The 21368-nt window shown below is 44.0% G+C and overlaps 2 protein-coding genes across 6 annotated transcripts; one reads left to right on the top strand and one right to left on the bottom strand.

The window, feature by feature from the left end:
* Window positions 1-7145: 7145 nt before the first annotated feature.
* Window positions 7146-15150, bottom strand: c10h6orf136 (chromosome 10 C6orf136 homolog). Of its 5 annotated transcripts, none has more exons than XM_040188863.2 (7): window positions 15034-15150; window positions 11966-12151; window positions 10849-11484; window positions 9718-9806; window positions 9399-9599; window positions 9243-9312; window positions 7146-8739 (listed from the first exon to the last, which is right to left on the bottom strand). In XM_040188863.2, exons 2-7 carry the CDS (start codon window positions 12062-12064, stop codon window positions 8596-8598), a joined length of 1239 nt encoding a protein of 412 aa, XP_040044797.1. In that variant the 5' UTR covers window positions 12065-12151; window positions 15034-15150; the 3' UTR covers window positions 7146-8595. The 5 variants fall into 5 exon arrangements, with proteins under 5 accessions (XP_040044797.1, XP_077937396.1, XP_040044796.1 ...); XM_078081270.1 differs by having other exon boundaries at window positions 11966-13193; window positions 13756-15113; XM_040188862.2 differs by having other exon boundaries at window positions 14901-15108.
* Window positions 15151-17840: 2690 nt separating this feature from the next.
* Window positions 17841-20012, top strand: arl4ab (ADP-ribosylation factor-like 4ab). Its single transcript, XM_040188605.2, has 2 exons — window positions 17841-18387; window positions 18805-20012. The coding sequence occupies exon 2, from the start codon at window positions 18868-18870 to the stop codon at window positions 19468-19470; it is 603 nt and encodes a 200-aa protein (XP_040044539.1). The 5' UTR covers window positions 17841-18387; window positions 18805-18867; the 3' UTR covers window positions 19471-20012.
* Window positions 20013-21368: the final 1356 nt, after the last annotated feature.

The raw sequence follows: 21368 nt of genomic DNA, 5'->3' as shown, positions 1-21368 counted from the left end.
TGTTACTGAATTGATTTTTTACAAGAAATCTTGTTTAGTTACCATATGAGGAGAAACAACGGATGTTCATGATATTAAGAAATTGATTAACAATGGACATGTTTATGAACATGAATAATACAGAAATGATGCTCCCAATACAAAAATGGAACCTTTTAGAGATACTTGCTGTACGGGTGTGGGCCAAGTGGGCTGCAGGCCAGTTTGAATTGTATGCCGGCCCCGGTGTCATCCCTTAATTACAAGGGCATCGTATAGTTGTGGTTGGGAGTCCTTTTGCACCGCCCCAGACGTCAAATTAGGAATCAGGAAACATTTATTGCCATAATATGTGAGACGTACAAGGAATTTCTTTGGTTGGTGCTTAACAGCAGACAGTACGACAATGGACGACAAAACAACAGTGCACGAGGAATCAAATATAATGCTATGGGTTAGTAGTATGAGGCTATGGGTTAGTTTAAAATAAAGGAATAAAAGTTCAAGTTAACAATATTTAGGAATTAAAAATTAAAAATAAAGTGCACAAACGAACAGAAAGTGAGAAAGAAAGCGACTGGTGGAATGTCAGAGTCAGTCAGTGGGGGACTGGGCTCTGTTAATGAGCCTGACTCCCGACGGGAAGAAACTATTTGTGTGGCAGGAGGTCTTAGTCCTGATGGACCTCAGCCTCCTGCCAGATGGAAGGGACACAAACTGGTTTTGTCCGGGGTGAGAGGGGTTGGCTATAATCTTTTTAGCTCGCTTCAGAGAACTGGAAGCGAACAAGTCCTGCAGGGACGGCAGATTGCAGCCGATCAGCCTCTCTGCAGAGCGGATGACACGCTGCAGCCTGCCCTTGTCCTTGGCTGTGGCTGCAGCGTACCAGACGGTGATGGAGGAGCAGAGGATGGACTCCATGATGGCCGTGTAGAAGTGCACCATCATCGTCTTTGGCAGGTTGAATTTCTTCAGCTGCCTCAGGAAGAACAACCTCCGCTGAGCCTTCTTGGTGATGGAGCTGATGTTCAGCTCCCACTTGAGGTCCTGGGTGATGATGGAGCCCAGGAAACGGAAGGAATCCACAATAGCGACGGGGAAGTCACACAGGGTGATGGGGGAGGGTGGGGCTCTGTTCCTCCTGAAATCCTGAAAACCGACAACCCTCTCATTGGAGGACGACCGTGCTCCCCACTCACCCACAGTCACCCACAATACAAACAAATCACAAAAGGGACACAGCCGTGGTTAAAACACAGACGTGATAAGTGTTTAAGAAGGAACTGATCTGGCGCACGGTATAAACAGGATGCCAGGCAGTTCAGCGGGGCGACCGATATTCGGCACACCAAGCTGCAGACCGACCGCACGCAGTCCTACACAGCGCAGTGTGGTACGACAACGCTTCCAGGGGGGAGGTAAAGGCTGTCAGGTGAACGCCGCGGAGACGAAGCTTCCCTGGAGGTGGAGCTTCAGCGGAGACACAAACTTCACTAGAGGGAAAACAGCAGCGACCCCCTTCTGCTGATCACCACAACTCGTGTTCTAGGACACACGCTTACACACAGGAGGGAGGGAGAGGACACTGGCTGTCGATGGCATTTACCAAGCAAATACGCCACTGGAGCACAGAGCAGCACGCATCTAGTCGCCCGGAAATGACGCAGAGGTGCGAGGTGCGAGAGGAAGGGCAGAAGAAATCGATAAATAAAACCTATCAACCACATTTATCAACTTGTATGCACAGACTTTTAATTATTTCCTTGCAAAGTAAGATAAGCTAATATAACTGCAATTCAAGATATTACAGAATATTTCCAAGCTACAGCAGCTGACTGTCACACACACATCGTTCTCCTTCAGCTTGATGCTGCTTCCTATAGGCTACTATAACTAGCAGCGTTCATAATGTGTTGTCGGAGACTGTTTGTTCATATTGTAGCGTGCCTTAAGTTCATAAATGTATATGGCTCTGATTAATGTTACTGTTACGTAGGCCAGGGTTGGGGTACCGCCCCTTCCGGGGAATGTGTGTAGTTTTCGGGGAGCACAGGAAGGGGAAGTTGAGTTCTGACTAAGTTGATGACCGGGTGTTGTGGAATGGCGTGGCTGTGGCCGACAACAGGCAACAATAAACCCGAGTTATAAGAACCTGGCTCTTTATTGACACGGAACGTTACAATATATACACCTGTCAGTATAATCCAGTAAGACCCCATTTACCAGATGGGAAAACGCGTATATTTTCATGAGTTTTGGCCTTTCATTTACACAAAAACGGAGGTTTTATCACGGAAAACGATCATTTCTAAAAACTCCGGCCAAAGTGGAGATTTCTGAAAACTCTGTTTTTGTGTTTGCGTGTGAACTCGGTCTAACGGAGTTTTAGGTTGTCAAACATCACAGTATGCGACTTGTTGTTGGTTTTGAGAATTCTGATTGGTTTGCATGTCTTTATCCTTCTCGTTACACTGCCGACTACAGGTTTGGCGTAGTTATGATGGCGTTCGGAGACGTATTTATGCGGGTTCATATAAACAGAAACTTTTTTGAAAACGGAGGGGCAGAAATATTTGTTTCTGTAAATACCCGACTATGTGTAAATGTGGCCTAAGTTTCAGCAGCATCACAGACTACAGCTGCTCCTCTTCATCTGTGTTAGAAAGACACAGCAATTCTGATCTGATCCATTTGGATATTTTGGCTAATTATTTTACGTCTGATATATATACACTCACCAGCCACTTTATTAGGTGCATCTTGCTATTATGTCATAATTTGCTATTAGAGTCACACACTATTAGAGAGAATATTGATTGTATGATAGCTTCAATCAATCTGTCCTCGGGTGTAGGAAGCTTTGAGGCAGCTGTATTTGGATGGCTTCTCTGCCATCATCTTTGATCAACTAACTTAATTATTATTAGAATTTCTCCACCTGTTTCTTGGATCCGATTCTGAATACAGGCTGCTTGAGGAAGCACGTCTAGATATTATGAATTTTACCACAGTCCTTCCAGGTAGCTGTAATTAAACCTCTTCCTTCGCAAATTAGTTATGTTTGAGAAATTTCAGTCAGGATGTTGCGTGCACCATAGCACAGAAACGGCACTAGTGAAAATTACAATTGACTTCTACTTGCATCGGACCAAGGACCTCAGTGTCAGTTTATTCAATTCATTTTATTTTGTATAGCCCAAAATCACAAATTACAAATTTGCCTAAGAGGGCTTTACAGTCTGTACACATATGACATCCTCTGTCCCGAACCCACCATCGGCACAGGAAAATTTCCTCAGAAAATGAAAAGGGGAAAGAAATCTTAGGCAGAATGTCAGAGGAGGATTCCTTCCCGGGATAGACAGACTGTGTACAGAATGAACAATATGTTATGTTGGTAAGCGATCCAATCTCGCATTGTTCTGTGGTACCCAGCAGCATCACAAAGGATCTTGGCGTTCTCTTCGACCCGGATATGTCCTTTACGGTAACTCTCAGATAAAGCAGCCTTTTTTCATCTATGTAATATATTGAAAAACTTCAAAAGTGCTGCAGAAAAATTAGTTCATCAGTTTGTTACTTCAAGACTGGATTACTAACTAACTCTTTGTTATCAGGCTGCTCTTGTAAATCTCTTAAGCCTCTCCAGTTGATTCAGGACGCTGCAGCACGTGTATTAACAAGAACTAAGAAAAGGGATCATATTACTCCTGTATTAACTTCTCTGCACTGCCTCCCTGTTAAATCAAGAATAGATTTTAAGGTACTCAATACCTGCAAGGCACTTGCTGGTGTGGCACAGTCTAATCTTAAGGAGTAAGCTGGTTCTTAATAGCCATTACCCCAAAACATAAACACAGGACATTCAGAAGATCTCTAATGTGACACTGGACAGCAACCGGGACTGGGTTTTGTTTTAGGTTCTGTTATAGAATATTCCGATTTATTATGACGAGGGGCCTCAAGAGAGGGGTCTGCCTTACGAAGCAGACCGAACACAAATTCCTTACAGATCCCTCTCTATCGGGATGGCCGGAGCGCAATAGAAAAAATGTTATCCTCACAAAAGAATTAGAGACCGATGATTTGAGACAACATCAGACTCCTCTTCATCCAGTGCATCTAACTGCATTGCAAGATTCCACCATCTCCCGATGAGAACACTGTGAATCAGGACATGATACTTTCCCAAATGTGTGTTTCCCAAGTAATTAAATGTTCAGCTCCGGGATTGGCCGTGTCCTCGTCTGTACAGGCGTACTCCCCAGGAACCTATGCCAGGATCCTGTTTGTGGACTTCAGCTCTGCTTTTAACACTATCATCCCGTCTCTGCTGCAGGACAAACTCTCCCAGCTGCACGTGCCCGACTCCACCTGCAAGTGGATCACAGACTTCCTGTCTGACAGGAAGCAGCACGTGAAGCTGGGGAAACATGTCTCAGCCTCTCGGACCATCAGCACCGGTTCCCCCCGAGGCTGCGTTCTTTCCCCTCTGCTCTTCTCCCTGTACACCAACAGCTGCACCTCCAGCCACCAGTCCGTCAAGCTCCTGAAGTTTGCGGATGACACCACCCTCATTGGACTAATCTCTGGTGGGGACGAGTCCGCCTACAGGTGGGAGTCTGACCATCTGGTGTCGTGGTGCAGCCAGAACAACCTGGAGCTCAACGCTCTAAAGACAGTGGAGATGGTTGTGGATTTCCGGCGGAACAGAGCCCCAAAATCCCCCATCACCCTGTGTGACTCCCCCGTCACTATTGTGGATTCCTTCCGCTTCCTGGGCTCCATCATCACCCAGGACCTCAAGTGGGAGCTGAACATCAGCTCCATCACCAAGAAGGCTCAGCAGAGGTTGTTCTTCCTGAGGCAGCTGAAGAAACTCAACCTGCCAAAGACGATGATGGTCCACTTCTACACGGCCATCATCGAGTCCATCCTCTGCTCCTCCATCACCGTCTGGTACGCTGCAGCCACAGCCAAGGACAAGGGCAGGCTGCAGCGTGTCATCCGCTCTGCAGAGAGGGTGATCGGCTGCAATCTGCCGTCCCTGGAGGACCTGTTCGCTTCCAGGTCTCTGAAGCGAGCTAAAAAGATCGCGGCCGACCCCTCCCACCCCGGACATAAACTGTTTGTGCCCCTTCCATCTGGCAGGAGGCTGAGGTCCATCAGGACTACGACCTCCCGCCACACGTACAGTTTCTTCCCGTCGGCAGTCGGGCTCATCAACAGAGCCCGGTCCCCCACTGCCTGACTATAACATTCCACCGGTCACTCCCCTTCACACTGCACATGTCACTTTAACTGCAATTCAGCACTTGTCACTTGTCACTTTGTCTCTTGTCTGTTACTTGTTTGTTAGTGCACTTTATGCTTAATACTTTTCTTTTTAACTTTTTAATATTTAAAATTTGTTTAACTTTATTCCCTTGCTTTTTTACTAACCCATAGCCTTAGCCTTATTCTTACTAACCCATTGCATTAGCATTTCATTCCACTTTATTTTATTACCTGTGCACTGTTGTCTTGTCTGTCTACTGTCGCGCACTAACCGCCAAGACAAATTCCTTGTATGTTTGACATATTTTGGCCAATAAATGTTTCCTGATTCCTGATGCAGGTTTGGGCACCCCTGATAATCTCCATTCCCCATTGTCATTCATACATTTTTGGGCATTTGGATCAGGAACTTCTTGTCGTATATATAATACTTCATGGACAAAGTGACATTTTAGCTGTCAAATAAGGTTTATTTGATAAACAGAAAAATACGCCATATGCATCATGACATAAGTTGACAGGTGCATATATTTGGGCACGCCCAAAAAAAAAATGACATTAATATTTACTTGAGCCAGTCTAGATTCTAGATGATGGTATTTTGGACCATTCTTCCGTACGATACATCTCCAGTTCCGTAAGGTTTTATTGGTTTCTAGTGTGGACATCCCGCTTCAAGTCATCCCATATAATATTCAAGTGTGGGGACTGGGATGGCCATTACAGAACATTGTGGTTGTTCCTTTGGATTTGGAGCAATGTTTTGGGTCGTTGTCCTGCTTTAGCACCCGACTCCACCGTAACTTCAGCTTTGTTACAGAATCTTGAACATTATTGTCAAGAATTTGCTAGTTGTTGGAATTTGAGTTGAATCCAAACGACCCTTAACTTTAACTAGTCTCCCAGTTCCTGCACAGCCCCACAGCCCCTCAGCAGGGTGGACCCCTACCAAATTCTACTTTGGGCAGCAGGTGTTTTTCTCGGAATGCTGTTTTTTTGTCTTTATGCGCAACGCCTCTTGTTGTGACTAAATACCTTTATCTTAGACTCGCAGCACGTTGTTTCAAAATGAACCAGGCTTGTTCGAATGTAGTTTTACAAACCTCAGATGAGCCTGTTTGTGGCCGTGCAGAAAAAGCTTCTCCCGCATCACTCTCCCATCCAGCTGTGCGCTGAATGGTTGAGCAACGCACAGTGACACCATGTGCAGGGAGATGACCTTGTAGGTCCTTGGAGGTGGCCTGAGTACCATTCTGACCATTCTTAGCCTTTGCCTCGGTTATCTTTCTTGGCCTGCCACTTCCATTTCTTAATAACATTCCCCACAGTGGAAACCTCTGGGATAACTTTTTGTAGCCTTCCCCTAAACCATACTGCTGTTTTCAGATCATTTGATAGCTGTTTTGATGCTACTATGTAGCCACTGTTCAGAGGAGAATCAAAGAGAAGCACAACTTGCAATTGGCTACCTTAAAGACCTTTTCCAGTGCTTGGATGCACCTTGCTGGTCCTGGGTCACAATAAACTGTCCCCTTTGGGGTTTTGCCTCTACCTTGGCGTTGTTGTCCCTCCTTATGTTGCGGCTTCCGAGCCGGTGGTGACACACGCTACAACCTGGAGCGTAGATCGGCAGGGCTTTGACTGACTATGGCTCATGAATATCCTTTGGTGTCATCTTTGCTGTTTAAATCATAACCCAGTAAAGACATTTTTTGAGGGTCATTGTTGCCCAGAGGACGAAGCAGCTCTCTGTAGCCATTGTCACATCACTAGTATAAAACAGGCTTTGGAGCGGCGGCCCGGAGACACATAGATCATCAGTAACAACTGAAGGCATTTTTTATACTAAATACGCAACTTCGGTAGGAAGAGATATGGTTAAAGAAAGGTGACAGAGCAAATACAGCTTTATTAATGCTAGTCAACGTAGCTGTCAGATCAAGGCAGACATTTTGTTATAGGCTAATTAGACTTCTGAAAATGAAGGATTAATATCTATATACAGAAGCAGATTATTAATTCATGAACAACATCTGTTGGCAACAAGAAAATGTTTTGGAAGAGGAAGCGCTACGGTTTCCTTTTTTAGTAGTACTGACCACGTTGAAACGGGCTTTGGTTGAATGCAGGTGAGGGTTGAGTACTTATTGAAGAGCGCTGCTCTGGGTCAAACAAACGTGCAGCTTATCACACGTCCCGACAGACACACAACAAACCTGGTAGTTGGGTTTCAATCCGCACCTCCACTGTGCAATGTTTTGGACACGCTTTGGGCGTGTAGCAAAACAAAAGCGTTTTGTTATTCTGTGTGGATGCAAATAGTGTCATTGTTAGATTGAATGTGTCTTAGCCAGCTAAACCAGAATGCTAACTAGAAGCAAGCTTCACCCGGCCTTCAGTGGGTGTGGCTTTCAGTCTGTACCCAGATTCACAAACACTAGCTAAAGGAAGGACACTCATTCATTCCTGATGGTCAGGATTCTGACTATCAGCCCTTTCTGGACATTAGCTCATTTAATGGAAGTTCGATCACAATTAAATGTTTTTATTACATTATGATTGGGACTGAAAATGAGGATATGGAGTGTTGGAGTGGAAATATTTCTGCAGCGTGTGCTAATTTACATAATTCTACTTTGCAGGTGATAAAGAGGTGAGCAGAGGTGTGTGAGTTGCCATGGTTACTCCGATGCACTCGTGGGCTCTGATAGTTACACTATAAATGAGTCAATTCATTTGTGTTCAACGCATTGAATTCACTCACAAACATCGAATGAAAAGTAAAATCACAGTTTTAGATGATTGAAAACTAATGACTTCCTGTTCTTTCATGCTAGTTGATGATCTTTTACACAAGAGTCACTAGTTCAGTCTCCTCAGGGTGCAGACAAATAGGATTTGACTTTTGAGTTGCTTTATATTTTTTACAATATTTCTGACGATAATGACAATATATAAGTGCAAAGTTACGTGCGATATGATGTAAATCTAAATGTATCTAAACATTACATTACATTTCTGTAATCCAGCTTCGATTCACCACCATCACGTCCGCAGTCTTTGCTGTTTGCATGCGTGGGTCAGTTTCTATACACTCGCCCATCAAGCCTGTCGTCATAAATCACATGTAGCTCCTGGATCTGAAAACCCAGAGCTATCTTGATGTTGACCACGTTTATTTTTAAATTAAAATGAGGAAAAAAAGGTATATAATTCAGGGGCAGCACAGATTCAAGCAGAGGGCTTAACCCTGCATTTTAATTTGTTCCTTAATTGTGAATGTTGGGTCACATGGATCCCGGACACACTGGCCATCGGCCCTCTACAGGTGAGACGGGGTCAGTTTCTGCTCTGTCTCAGTGTGGACAGGAGGAGGGGCAGCAGGTTGAGAGCAGGGCGAGGCTCCTGCACCCCAAGTGCCACCAAAGCCCCCGCCAGGAGAGAGGTCACTCTGGGAAGGACGGGGGGTTGATTCGGCATCACCTGCAACACAGAGGTGCATCAGATCAAATACAGCACACACCACATCATCTCCGGTTTGACTTCATCGATTGACGCAGTAAAAGTGGAAAATGTGGAGAATTATAGTCTATAAAAACAGAAGAATATGGTACGGTTATACTATGACTAAAATGCAAATCCACATGAATGAAATAAATATAAAAAAATGAAAATGACGGTTAAGTGGATGCTCATGAGGAGTGAAGAGTGGGGTCCAGCCTTTCAAACACCACAGCAGCCAATTTAAAGATGCTGGTCTGGCCTTTACAGGTACTGTACAGTATGAAGCTGTCTGAGACTATCCCAATAACCTGTCTAGTAAGCTCCTTCAGCAGCTGCGTTTGTTGCATTTTGGCCCCTTTAAGGCGATGGCTCCTATGTATTACACCTTTAGAAGACATGGTTGTTTAACTGTCTGACAGAGTCAAGAACTCCTCTCACAACAGCAGTAACTGTAGTACTGCAAACATTACACACCTGCTTACCTTTTCCACTTTATGACAGTGAATGAGTCCATCCTGTCCAATGTAAAAAGTAGAGAATGCATCATATGACCTAGAACAGAAAGAAAATAATTCTTTAAAGCAGTCAAATGTCTTCATTAGACTGAAGCTGGTAACAATGTGGATGCCCTGTGTTACCTGTACAGCAGGGACTTGTCTTTGCGATAGAAGCGTAGCAGCAGAGAGGCGAAGGGAAGGCCCCTGATCCTCCAGCGAGCCTTAATGGTCCCGTCTTCCATGTGCTTTGTGAGCTTCAGTACCTCCAGTTGAGCCTTGGCGTAGTAACAGAGGCACAGGAGGCGCCACAGGGACAAGGTGAGCTGGTACACCGCCCGGCCTCTGACCAAAACACACACAGCAGGGTCACAGTTTGCACGCGCACACACGCACACACACAGCATTACATTAGTGTCTGCAATAAGGCATCACAAGCTTACAACTCAAGGAGCAGCAGTACCTGGTCTTAGTATTGATGAGCCCGTTGATGAATTCCACATCGTTGGAGTACATGGTGTAGTCATGGTTCTTCATTAAGACATTTGGAAGCTGCAAAACAACATTGAGGTAGTTTTACACAAAGTTACCACAACTAGTGTCTATAGCGATCCCAAAGCTGGAGAATACACAGCAACCAGCAAAGAATGAGTAGCTTACTTTGGCTTTTATAGCCAAAGTAAGCTTTTATAGCCAAAGTTGGCTTTTATAGCCAAAGTAAGCTACTCATTCATTAGATTGTTATCCTTGGACTCAAACTGCATCGCCACAGCTGAGAAGACAAACGCGTCGAGTAGGGCTGTCAACAAATATTCTAAATTCGAATATATATACTGAATGTAAAAAAAAAAACTCAATAGCGCAGCAGCGGCGCGACCGTTTGCTTTGCGGGTGGAAGCTTTTTATTCAGTATGAAGCAGCTGCGGACAACAAATACTTAATACTAAATATATACTAAATATATTTATTCCAACGACCAATGATGCCGTTTTAATAACATTACATGTATTTCTATCCTGGGTTATGATGCAGCTAATGGGTGTAAAATACTTGATTAAATAAGATTTGTATATAACGTGTTCAGCATTATTCTGTCAATGTTTCACATTGACTAAAGTACGTGTTGACTGCTGAAATCAACCTGAGGGACTTTTCCCAACACACTGATGCTCGTTCTCAGGGCAGCATCACAACGCTGTTACTATTTTTGTGAAAAATAGTAAAAGTGGCTCTTTTTAACATCAGCTCGTCTATCCCCACTGGGCTCTGTTCAGACCTTCAGTCTGCATGTGGAGAAACGTTAAGTCCAGCTGTAGCTCACATCACATTCCACAAAGTACTCTGTGTGTATGGAGCAAAAACGATGATGATCATAGAACAAACACTGTGAAAGTTGCAGCGTGCTCAATGACTTTTATATTAAACCGATTCATACAAAAAAAAAAATTCATACAAAAAAAAAGGTATCGAATAAAAAGTGATCCTTTAAATGGGGATCCGTGTTACATTACCTTTGTATAGTATGGCTGTCTCATGTGTGCTTCAGTGACTCCATAGTACAGGATGTTTGGGTATAGAAGTAACCTTGACTTACCTCCATCCTGAGTCTTTCATACATCATGGCCAGTTTCTGCTCTTCCTCACTATCTCCCAGAGAATGGCCCCCCACAGCCCTTTCTGCATGGCTACACAGAGAGGTGGACGGCACCCGAGGCAGCTCCACGGGCGTCTTGTAAAGTTCAATATTGTGGAGGGATTGCAGCCCGCTGCCAGGTACCGGCTGTGGGGCTGGGCAATGGAAACAATAAAACTGGGAGCCATACATAAACGGTGCCGGACACCTCTCCGCTTCAAACAGGCTTCTGAAACAGCCATGTTCTCTCTTGAAGCTGTCAATGGTGATGTCATCTTGTCTGCTGCCATCCACCGTGGTCAACAGGAAGGAGAACTCTGAGGCCGGGGGAGGCCCAGGTTTATGGGGACCCAGCAGAGGGACCTCCAGCAGCGTGTGCAGGCCGTGGAACTCGCCCTGTCGCACCAGCACACACAGGCTGAGCGACTCACAGTCTTCCTCGTAGTGACCTCCTGTCTGAGGCTGGCTGGCATGGTGGAACGGATGGGACAGAACCGACTGCTTCATGCTCTGGTATCTCAGGCTGTTGGGGGGCACAAGGGCCCATGATGCACTGCTCAGGGGACAGGTCTGACGGGTCCACTGCCATTCGGCTGTCTGAGGAGCAACAAGGACACGGTGACATTGCATTAAATAGAACAACTCTTGCTCACATAGTGTGCCGATACCTTTTATTACGTTCAATCAGAATCTCATTTCGTCGCCAAGTTTGTGAATATAAGGGACCACAAAATGAATGAATTTGTAATTATCTTTTACAATAGAATTAGGACAAAACATCTGTAGCATTGTAAACTCTGAAAACAGTGTAAATATTATAGTATTAGTAAAGTAGACAGAGTAGTAAGTGAGAAAATGGTAAATTCACAGTATACTAGTGGCACTATAAAAATTAGTCATTAATCTGGGGAATAATCCCAAACGCCTTCTGCTAGAAATGAAAGGAAGTGTTTTACAAAAAGCAAAGATTTCCAGGCAAGAAAGTTGGATAACAAAGTCCCAACTAAAACCCAGTGGCACATATGCCTTCCGCATTGTGTATGCAAGTACAGAAAGGGTATAGGAGGAAGCAGATTACCTGACTGAGACTCCAGATCTGTTTTCCGATGGCTTGCCTTCGGCCATGGCTGCGGATACAACCCACCCAGAAGGCGACGCCCCCCCTGCTCACAGCCATTCACCACAGGCAACCCCAGTTACCAGCTGACCATCCCTCACCGCACTGAGGATACCGCAGACACAAAGTGCCTTCCCCTCTGCAAACCTGAGAGGAGAGTAAAAGAGGGGAAGAGTCTTCAGAGTGTCCTCCCCAACACGCCGAACAGGGGTCACATAGAGGGGTTCTGTTCGAAAGCAAATCAAGTTTTAATGCTGTGAAAATGTTTACCAACAACCAAATGCCTGGGCTTATTGATATAAATGTATACCCTGGAATAATAATTATGATCCCTTTCATATGATATCAGTTATTATTATCAAAAATGTGATTGATGTGTGTGTGTGTGTGTGTGTGTGTATATATATATTTACTTACACACATACACACACTCTTTATTTTTAGGTACAGCTATTCAATTGCTTGTTAACACAAATTGCTAATGAGCCACTCACATGGCCGCACCTCAATGCACATAAGGCCAGACAACTTGCTGAAGATCCAACAGAGCATCAGAATGGGGAAGAAAAGGGATTTAAGGGACTTTGAACGTGGATGGTTGTTGGTCCTGGACGGGCTGGTCTGAGTACGTCACAAACTGCTGAACTACTGGGATTTAAACAACCTTGAAGATGGGCTAAAGCAGCAGAGGCCACTCCTGTCAGAAGAACGTTGCCTGGTCTGATGAGTCTTGATTTCAGCTGCAACATTCGGGTGTGCTCGAAATTTGGAGAAAAGAACATGAAAGCATGGATCCACCCTGCCTTGTATCAAGTGTTCAGACTGCTGCGGGAGGTGTAATGGTATTTTCTTGGCACACAGTGGGCCCCTTAGTACCAATATAGCGTGGGTAAAATGCTGCAGCCTACCAGAGTATGTTGCTGACCACGTCCATCCCGTTATGACTACAGTGTACATCTTCTGATGGCTACTTCCAGCAGGGGTATGCAACATGTCACAAAGCTCTTTTCATCTCAAGCTGGTTTCTTGAACATGACAATGAGTTCACTGTACTCCAAAGGCCTCCACAGTCACCACATCTCGATCCAATAGAGCAACTTTGGGATGTGGTGAAATGGGAGATTCACATCATAGATGTGCAGCCGACAAATCTGCAGCAACTGCGTGATGCTATCATGTCAATATGGACCTTCTCTGAGGAATGTTTCCAGCCCCTTGTTTAAAGTATGCCACAAAGAATTAAGGCAGCTCTGAAGGCAAAAGGGAGTCCAAACTTTTTACAAGCAAGGTGTACCTGATAAAGTGGCCGGTGAGTTGTATGTTTGAAACGATTTACTATACTTTGTCCCCCCCACACATCCTCCATCACCCAAACACATAGATATCCCTGCCTCGCCTTCAACATGACCCTATTTGAACCGATGTAACCTCTTCTATCAGACGTTTAACCATGCCATTCACACTCATCAGAAACATTCTTGATCATGCTTACCTTGGGAACATGTTGGTAAAACTAAAGGCCTACTCTGTCTCATGTCACATGTTGCTGCAGGGATGTTGACATCAGAGCTGAAGTCACTGGCTACTGTGTGCTGTGCAATAAAGCTAAAACAGCAGCACTTTACCTGCTGCCTCTATGAATAGAACATCTCGTAAACAGAGACTGATGTACATCCCTAAAAATCTCTCCAGCTAGACTGGTAGACCTAGCACTACATTCATGTATGTTGTATATATGTTGTAATATGGACCTTCTCTGAGGAATGTTTCCAGACGCTTGTTGAAAGTAAGCAAAACGGAGTCCAACCTTTTACCACCAACGTGTACCTGATTACATTAAATGTGATTTAGCTGACAGTTTTATCCAAAGCGACTTACATAGCATTTTTAACCCATGGTTTTACATTTTAACCCATCCCACACAGTGGGAGTCGTGTGCAGCAGTGAGGGCTGCCCGTGAGCAGTTAGGGGATGGGTGTCTTGCTAAGGGACACTCCAACATGAAGCAGACAGGGTTAGAACCGGCATCCTTCCAGTTCCCAACGCACTCCACTCCACGCGTCAATTATCGCCTAGTAAAGTGTGTGTGTGTATGTATGTATGTATACACACACACACACGCACACACACACGCGTGCGTGTCCTAAACGTCTTCTTGTCGGACTTTGACCTGGGTCTTGTCCTAAGGTTTTCAGACTATGTCAGGAGCACATGACCTGCAGCATACCACACGTTTATAATCAGACTCCATAGAGACAGCCTGGACTGAATTAAGCAGCCATGAACATGCCGCTGATCGAGCGTTCCAGCAAGTTGTGTCCTGTAATGTGCACAAGGGAAAAGCAGTAGTCGTTGGGTTGATACCAAGTCACTCATGCAGATGTAACTGGTCAATTGTAACGGGCCCCTCGTGCGGTGGACATTTTCCAAAATAAACAACTCATCTAAAGTACCCTCATAGTAAGCAATACTTTAAATAATACAACAAGTTAGCAGCACTAACATGTGTGACATGCAACCGATGGCATTTGGAAATATTCCTGGTTCGGTTTAGTCAAGGAAACACTTCTATTAACAGTGTGAATAATATACAATTCATCAGATTACATTGATCAATTTTTGAAATGCTAATCTACATTTATGTACGTTACAGTTGAAAACAGCTGCATTTAAAATAGCTATCGATTACAATTCAGTAACATGTGTGAAACACGTCTTTCTTAGCAGATAGCAAGGACATGGGACTAATATATCCTCCTTAGAGTTGACATTAGCTTCAGCGTTGTTAGCTAACGTTAGCGCTTAACTTGACTGCCAATGGTCGTTGCTAGCTTAGTATGCTAACTAGCTAGCAGGAAGCTAAACACCAGTTTTGTAAACGTCCCTGTAATGATACCTTATCGATCCAAAAGCCCGCCGGAGTCCGTCTAGATGCAATAGTTCTCCCGGAGAGGGGTAGTACTGTATTTCTGGGCAGTTTAAGGTGAGAAACAAGCTAACAGTTGAGCATTTAACGTGAGCCCACTTACACAAATGTCATTCCAGCACTAGGTGTCCTTGCCCGGCAGAACGCGTCGCACGCATCGCGTCGTAATGCGGCCTTCACTGTGGTTGGAAATATGGGAACTATCCTAGCGGAGGATGTGTCACAGCCTGACATCAATATTAATTTGAAAGAATTCTTATTTTTGTGCTTTGTCCTATTGAAAGATATACAACAACAAAAAACTCTTAGCATCTTAAAATATTATGAAATATTAATATTAATAATACACTTGATATATAGACATAGATCTTTCAAAACACTGCTCAAAAGTACTTTTAAATAATCACCCATGAAATCTAAAACACAAAGAGACGGAGATTAACAAGGAAGAGACTTACGGCTTCGTATAATTACTAATAAACAGGGAAAACCTTTCTGATGTGACCATATTGTAACGGACTGATATGCTATGTAAATGATGGTTAACCACAACAATTTGATTATCATATTTACAGAGGTTAGGAGGTCCGTGAAGGGCTTACGTTAGGCCTGTCAATCATCCTAGTGCCACCTGTGGGGACATTTGGTACAAGTAGAGTTATGGGCAACAGTCTGTTTCCCTATTTCTAATCCGGAATCAGGAACATTTATTGCCAAAATACGTTACACATACAAGGAATTTGACATGGTGGTTGGTGCAAGACAATGGACAACAAGACAGATAGTGCAAGAAAATGGCATGTTCAATTTACAAAATTACAGTTAAACTCTACGGTATAAAATAAAATAGAAGACTATGGGGGGATATACAATAAACAAAAAAAATAAAGGATAAGAAGGAATTTAAATTTAAAATAAAAGTTAAAAATAAAGTGCACAAGCGAACAGACTGTACTGTACTCTACACAACTGTACTGTGAGTGTATGTGAAAGTGATCAAGTGTATGTATATATGGAGTGTGGAGGGATGTGCAGGGGATTGACCGTTAGAAAAAGGGATGTCAGAGTCAGTCAGTGGGGGACCCGGGTTCTGTTAATGAGCCCCACTGCTGACAGGAAGAAACAGTTTGTGTGGCCTGAGGTCCTCCAGTTTTTGTCCGGAGTGAGCAGGGTCGGCTACGGGTTAATATTTTTAGCTCGCTTTAGGGTCCTGGGAGCGAACAAGTCCTGGAGAGACGGCAGATTGCAGCCGATCACCCTCTTCGCAGAGCGGATGACACGCTGCAGCCTGCCCTTGTCCTTGGTTGTGGCTGCAGCGTTCCAGATGGTGATGGAGGAGCAGAGGATGGACTCCATGATGGCCATGTAGAAGTGCACCATCATCGTCTTTGACACTGTGAGTAAGAAATGTATTGTTTGGACAAATTTAAAATGTAAGAATTACACTTCTGTGGTTTGTCATTTTAAAAGTGATTTACAAAGGTGCAGTTTTTCATATATATTATACATATATATCATTTGGTTTTGTGTGAAAACCCACTTAAAGCGGATATTATTAAGTGTTGAGTGTTTTATGGATATTTTCAATAGCGTAGCAGTCAGTCAGTATCCATCCATCCATCTTCAAATCGCTTATCCTGCAAACAGGGTCGCGTGGGTGTATGCTCATGAAATTATTCAGTCTAACACGTTCTGGGTTTTCCTCAGGTGGTCATTCCATTCACCTCCTATGGTGTATAGGTATTTTGCCAACTGGTCCTTGATGGTCCTATTGGCCCATTCAACCATGCCATCCGACATTGCATGATAAGGGGATGTCCACGTTTTGTGAATTCCCAGGCGAGAGCACATGTCTTAGACAAGATCCAAGTCAAACTGACGGCCCTGGTCACTATGCAAACTCTGAGGGACATCATGGTGGCTGATGTAATCCTAGTAGCACAGCGTCTTAAATAAAGTGATGTATGTCTTAATGTGAGGCTTTAGAAATGATCACAAAGGGATTCTGCGCCACCCCATGAAGTAGTAAACCTGGGGGAGACACTGCAGTTTACCTAATCAATGGGAACAACGTGTCTACGTCCTCCGACTCATGTCATTCAGCCGTCACTGGAAATTGGGTCCTGGTTTCGTCTGTTTAAGTTATGTAGCATGTAGCGTTTCAGCGTTTGAAACCAGTACTTTTCTACTTTTACTTAAGTAAAATGCTTGAGTTGAAACTTGACAACTTCTACAAAAGTATTTTTAAACCCTAGTATCTATACTTCTACTTATTTATTAATGAATGTGAATACTTTTCATCATCAATCATAGGGATCAATTTCCAAAGCCCACCTTTCCCTGTGACCAGTCGGATCAGAATCCAGCGGAATCTTCCTCAAAGAGAGAAGAGGTCTGTGATGATGCGAAAAGGCTTGCCCGTCAAATACTGTTGAAAGTGCCAGATGGATCATACAATAGCCCACAGTTCCCTGTCATATGTAAACCAACGTCTCTCTGTCTTTGTCAAAACGAGACTGTCACAAGCAATGACATTCTCCATATTTTCCTCATTCACTTGAGACAGAACCCATCCAACGGCTGTGCCGGATGCATCTGTGAAAAGTCAGAAAATCCTGTGAGAAATCTGGATAGGAGATGATGAGTGATACACACAGAGTATGACAGAGACTTTCAAAAGCACTGTGTTAGTCTACAGAAAAGTGTTTCCTTTTTGAGTGAGAGCATGCAGTGGCGCAGACATTTTTGCAAACGCCGGTAGTACGAACAAAGACCAAGGAATGCTCAGACTTCAGTATGTTTTTGGTGGTCAGACCAGTCCCTCACTTTTTCAATGTTCATGGGGTCAGGCTTTAGTCCTTCACGTGAAACGACATGCCCCAAAAATGTCACTTCCTGTACTACAAAACTGCACTTCGAAGGTTTGAGTTTGAGGGTAGCGGCTCTGAGGCGATCAAACACCTCTCTCAAATGCTGGATGGACAGAAAAACTGGGGCTATACACAATAATGTCATGTTTTTCCATAAATTAAGGAGCTCTCTTGATGGCTTGAGCTAAATCGGTCATACTATCAAGTGTTGTAAACGTACACGCTGTCTGGTTGTTTTGAGCTTTGCTAACGGATTATTTTATCCAAAGGAAGACATTATAAAATGATTTGCTTAGTAGCTCATGAGGGCTTTATTTTGAAAAGGCGTGGCGGAAGAGGGGTCGTTTGCTGCCGCGCGGCTCTGCGCTCCTGAAGGAGAGGACTCCTCTCTCAGTGGATCACAAGCGGTGAGCGCTCTGTGCTCCTCATGGACCACCGCTAGCATCGGATGACTACCCAAGTTTCCTCTCGTGATGCTTCCAGTTGTGTAGAGCTCGGCTTGATTACGGGCTCGCGACGTTCAGCTCAAAACAGACGATCTCCCCCCAGTACTGTCCTCCGGTCCTCCGGTCCTCGCTAACGTTAAGGTACGTTTCATTAGCGTTACATGTCAATGAGCGGGCTGTCAGCCACCGGGCCCCATGCAACTCCAACACTTGTTGCCATGAGATCCTGGAGTGCCCGGAGATCCTGGAGATCCTGCACCCGAGAACGGGTTCGCTCCAGAGGCTGCGGGTTCATTCCGTTGTTTATTGATTGACACAGTCCTCAATACTGAAACCAAATTAGCCCGTGAAAACCTCGCTGCCTGCCTGGCGCTACATGTGTAAATCGCGTGCTCTCCCTCCTGCTGCTGGAGTTCTCATGGAGACTGTGAGGGTCTCCATTGAGACAGGGGCTGTATTCACGTTGGTTGTTTGATCTTTCATCAAACTATGGGGTGCTGGGTGTTTGTGTGCTTTCACAGCTTTGACTTATTATGTACGCTGTGTTCCCCCCCCCAGGCTCCTACTGAACCCCCTTTGGACTATAAAAACAGCCTATGAAACATTTCCTGCTTCGCCAAGATGGGGAACGGACAATCTGATCACTCCTTCTTCCCATGCCTGCCGTCCTTTCAGGCGCTCCACATTGTCATTCTAGGACTGGACTGTGCAGGCAAGACCACTGTCCTGTACCGCCTCCGGTTCAATGAGTTTGTAAACACCGTTCCAACTAAGGGTTTTAACACAGAAAGAATCAAGATGTCCCTTGGAGTCTGCCGGCGGACAGCATCCTTCCACTTCTGGGATGTAGGCGGTCAGGAGAAGCTGCGTCCCTTGTGGCGCTCTTACACAAGATGTGCTGATGGCATCGTGTTTGTAGTAGACTCTGTGGACGCTGAGCGCGTCGAGGAGGCCAAGACAGAGCTGCACAAGATCACACGGTTGACCGCTAACCAGGGAGTGCCAGTTCTGGTGGTGGCTAACAAACAGGACCTGAGGAACTCACTCAGCATGGCTGAGATGGAGAGCATGTTAGCTCTAGGTGAGCTCAGCCGCGCTACAGACTGGTACCTTCTGCCTACTTGTGCTATCATTGGTGAGGGTCTGCAGGAAGGTCTGGAGAAGCTGTATGCCATGATCATGAAGAGGAGAAAGATGCTGCGGCAACAGAAGAAGAAGAGATGATGTGCGAATGAAGGGAATTATAAAATAGGAGCTGAATCTGTAGTTTACAGATCTACTGTAAGCTGCGTGCAGTTTGGTGATCAGGTTTCTAGTCTGATTGTGGGAGCCTTACAGCAGCCAACCTGAAGAAACAGTTACACTGCATGGGTCAAACTCAGCCAGAGGACAGTGGTATTGATTTCGGTCTGTGGACTTTGGATGCCAACGATCTCGTCAGCAACAGTCAATCACCAAGAAATTCCAGTATTATGCTGCCCCACAGAAAGCTATGAATAAGCTTAGATTTCTCTGTTTATGTTCATGTGTCCCTCCCCTTGGAACCAACGCTTCAAATGTTAGTAGAGGGACAATTGCTTTGTATCAACGTTGCACAGTGTGGTCAAAGCGTTTACATAAAGAGTAAACTTCACTAAGAACAGGATGTAGATTGTTCCTCTGCACCAGATTTGCCGTTTGCAGTAAATAATGCACAACCTCTGCTCCAATGTACCGGTATAATGAAAAGTATCAGTCATTCATTTCTATATAAAAATCTTAAATTATTGGTCATTTATATATTTACTGATATTAGCCAATTGCAGATTTGTCTGTGTTATTTCTCAGTTCTTGAGTAATAAAAACTATCTAAAAAAAAGATATGATTGAGGTAACTTGGGGAAACATAGATGATAATCACTTCATAATAAACATTTTATCTGATACATCAACTAAGTTACTATATCTCAGATGCTGATTGCCGTGAAGCTTAATTAGTGTGGAGATAGCTGATTAGGGTTGGTTTAAGTACGGTCGCTTGCTAGCACAGCTAGGAATCATTTTAAATACTGCAATCTAAATGATCCTTTTTTAATACCTTACCTGAAGGAGTACAATCATGGTGTTGAACCTTGTTCAGTCGAAAAAAGACACCAACATGTTCAAATATTAACTATCTAAATGGAAACTACTTTTTGTGCAAACAAGATGACGTTTGACCAGACATTCAAACTTCAAACTGCAGAAACAGTTCTTTGGAAGCTACCGTTACTTCACTGGCCCACATGGGAAGCTAACTTGATTAGATTTGGTAACAGATTTTTCTAGGACAAAGATCTCTTAATGGCCTGGTGTGGAGTTAGCTGGTTAACAAGATTTAAATAGGGTTTTAAATGCGTCAGGCGATCTTTTTGTATGTCGGAGGCTAAGCTACAATGAACAGTGATACACCAGAGTTTTGACTACTTTCCTGGACCTCTTCCGGTTCCCTGTGTACCAATATAGCAGCTAGCAGGGTAAAGATGAGGGAATGTTGAAGCAAATCATACACTATGAACTGTATTCTTTCTGTATGGTACATAAGAATATGTAAAGAGATTTGTATTGATGCCCCCAACCCAGTGAGCCAAGTTATTAGAACATTCAAATGATTGTCGTGGGTCTATTCAGTTAAGCAAGCGGCAAGTGGGACACATGGTCCAAAACCTCCCATTAAACTAACAAATAAGGTGGTGTTAAATGGGTCAGATGACATAGATTTAGATATTCCACTAATGATTGGTCAGGATGGGACATCATGTTCTGATTTCCTAATTAAATGTTGGGCAATAATTCATTCCTCCAAACAGAACAGAACATCTGTAGATTAAAATAAAATAAAAATAATATAGAGATAATAAACCTCAAGACGACGTTTGCGTGTGTGTGTGTTTGTGTACATATACACACTTTTTAACAGCATTGACAACTTGAATGGGGGAGAAATATGAAAACATGTTCATTTAAAAAAATGCCATATAAAAATGTCCATACTCAAGTCTAAACACACAAACCGTTGCTTTATGAGAAAATAGACAGCTTCAAAATATATGATATATCAAGATTATATAAATAAAAAAGTATCCAAATGATTTTTACTACCT

The sequence above is a fragment of the Gasterosteus aculeatus genome, chromosome 10, assembly GCF_964276395.1.
Source record: "Gasterosteus aculeatus chromosome 10, fGasAcu3.hap1.1, whole genome shotgun sequence".
Lineage (NCBI taxonomy): Eukaryota > Metazoa > Chordata > Actinopteri > Perciformes > Gasterosteidae > Gasterosteus > Gasterosteus aculeatus.
Note: the sequence above shows the minus strand (reverse complement) of the source record. Positions and strands in the feature narration are given on the sequence as shown.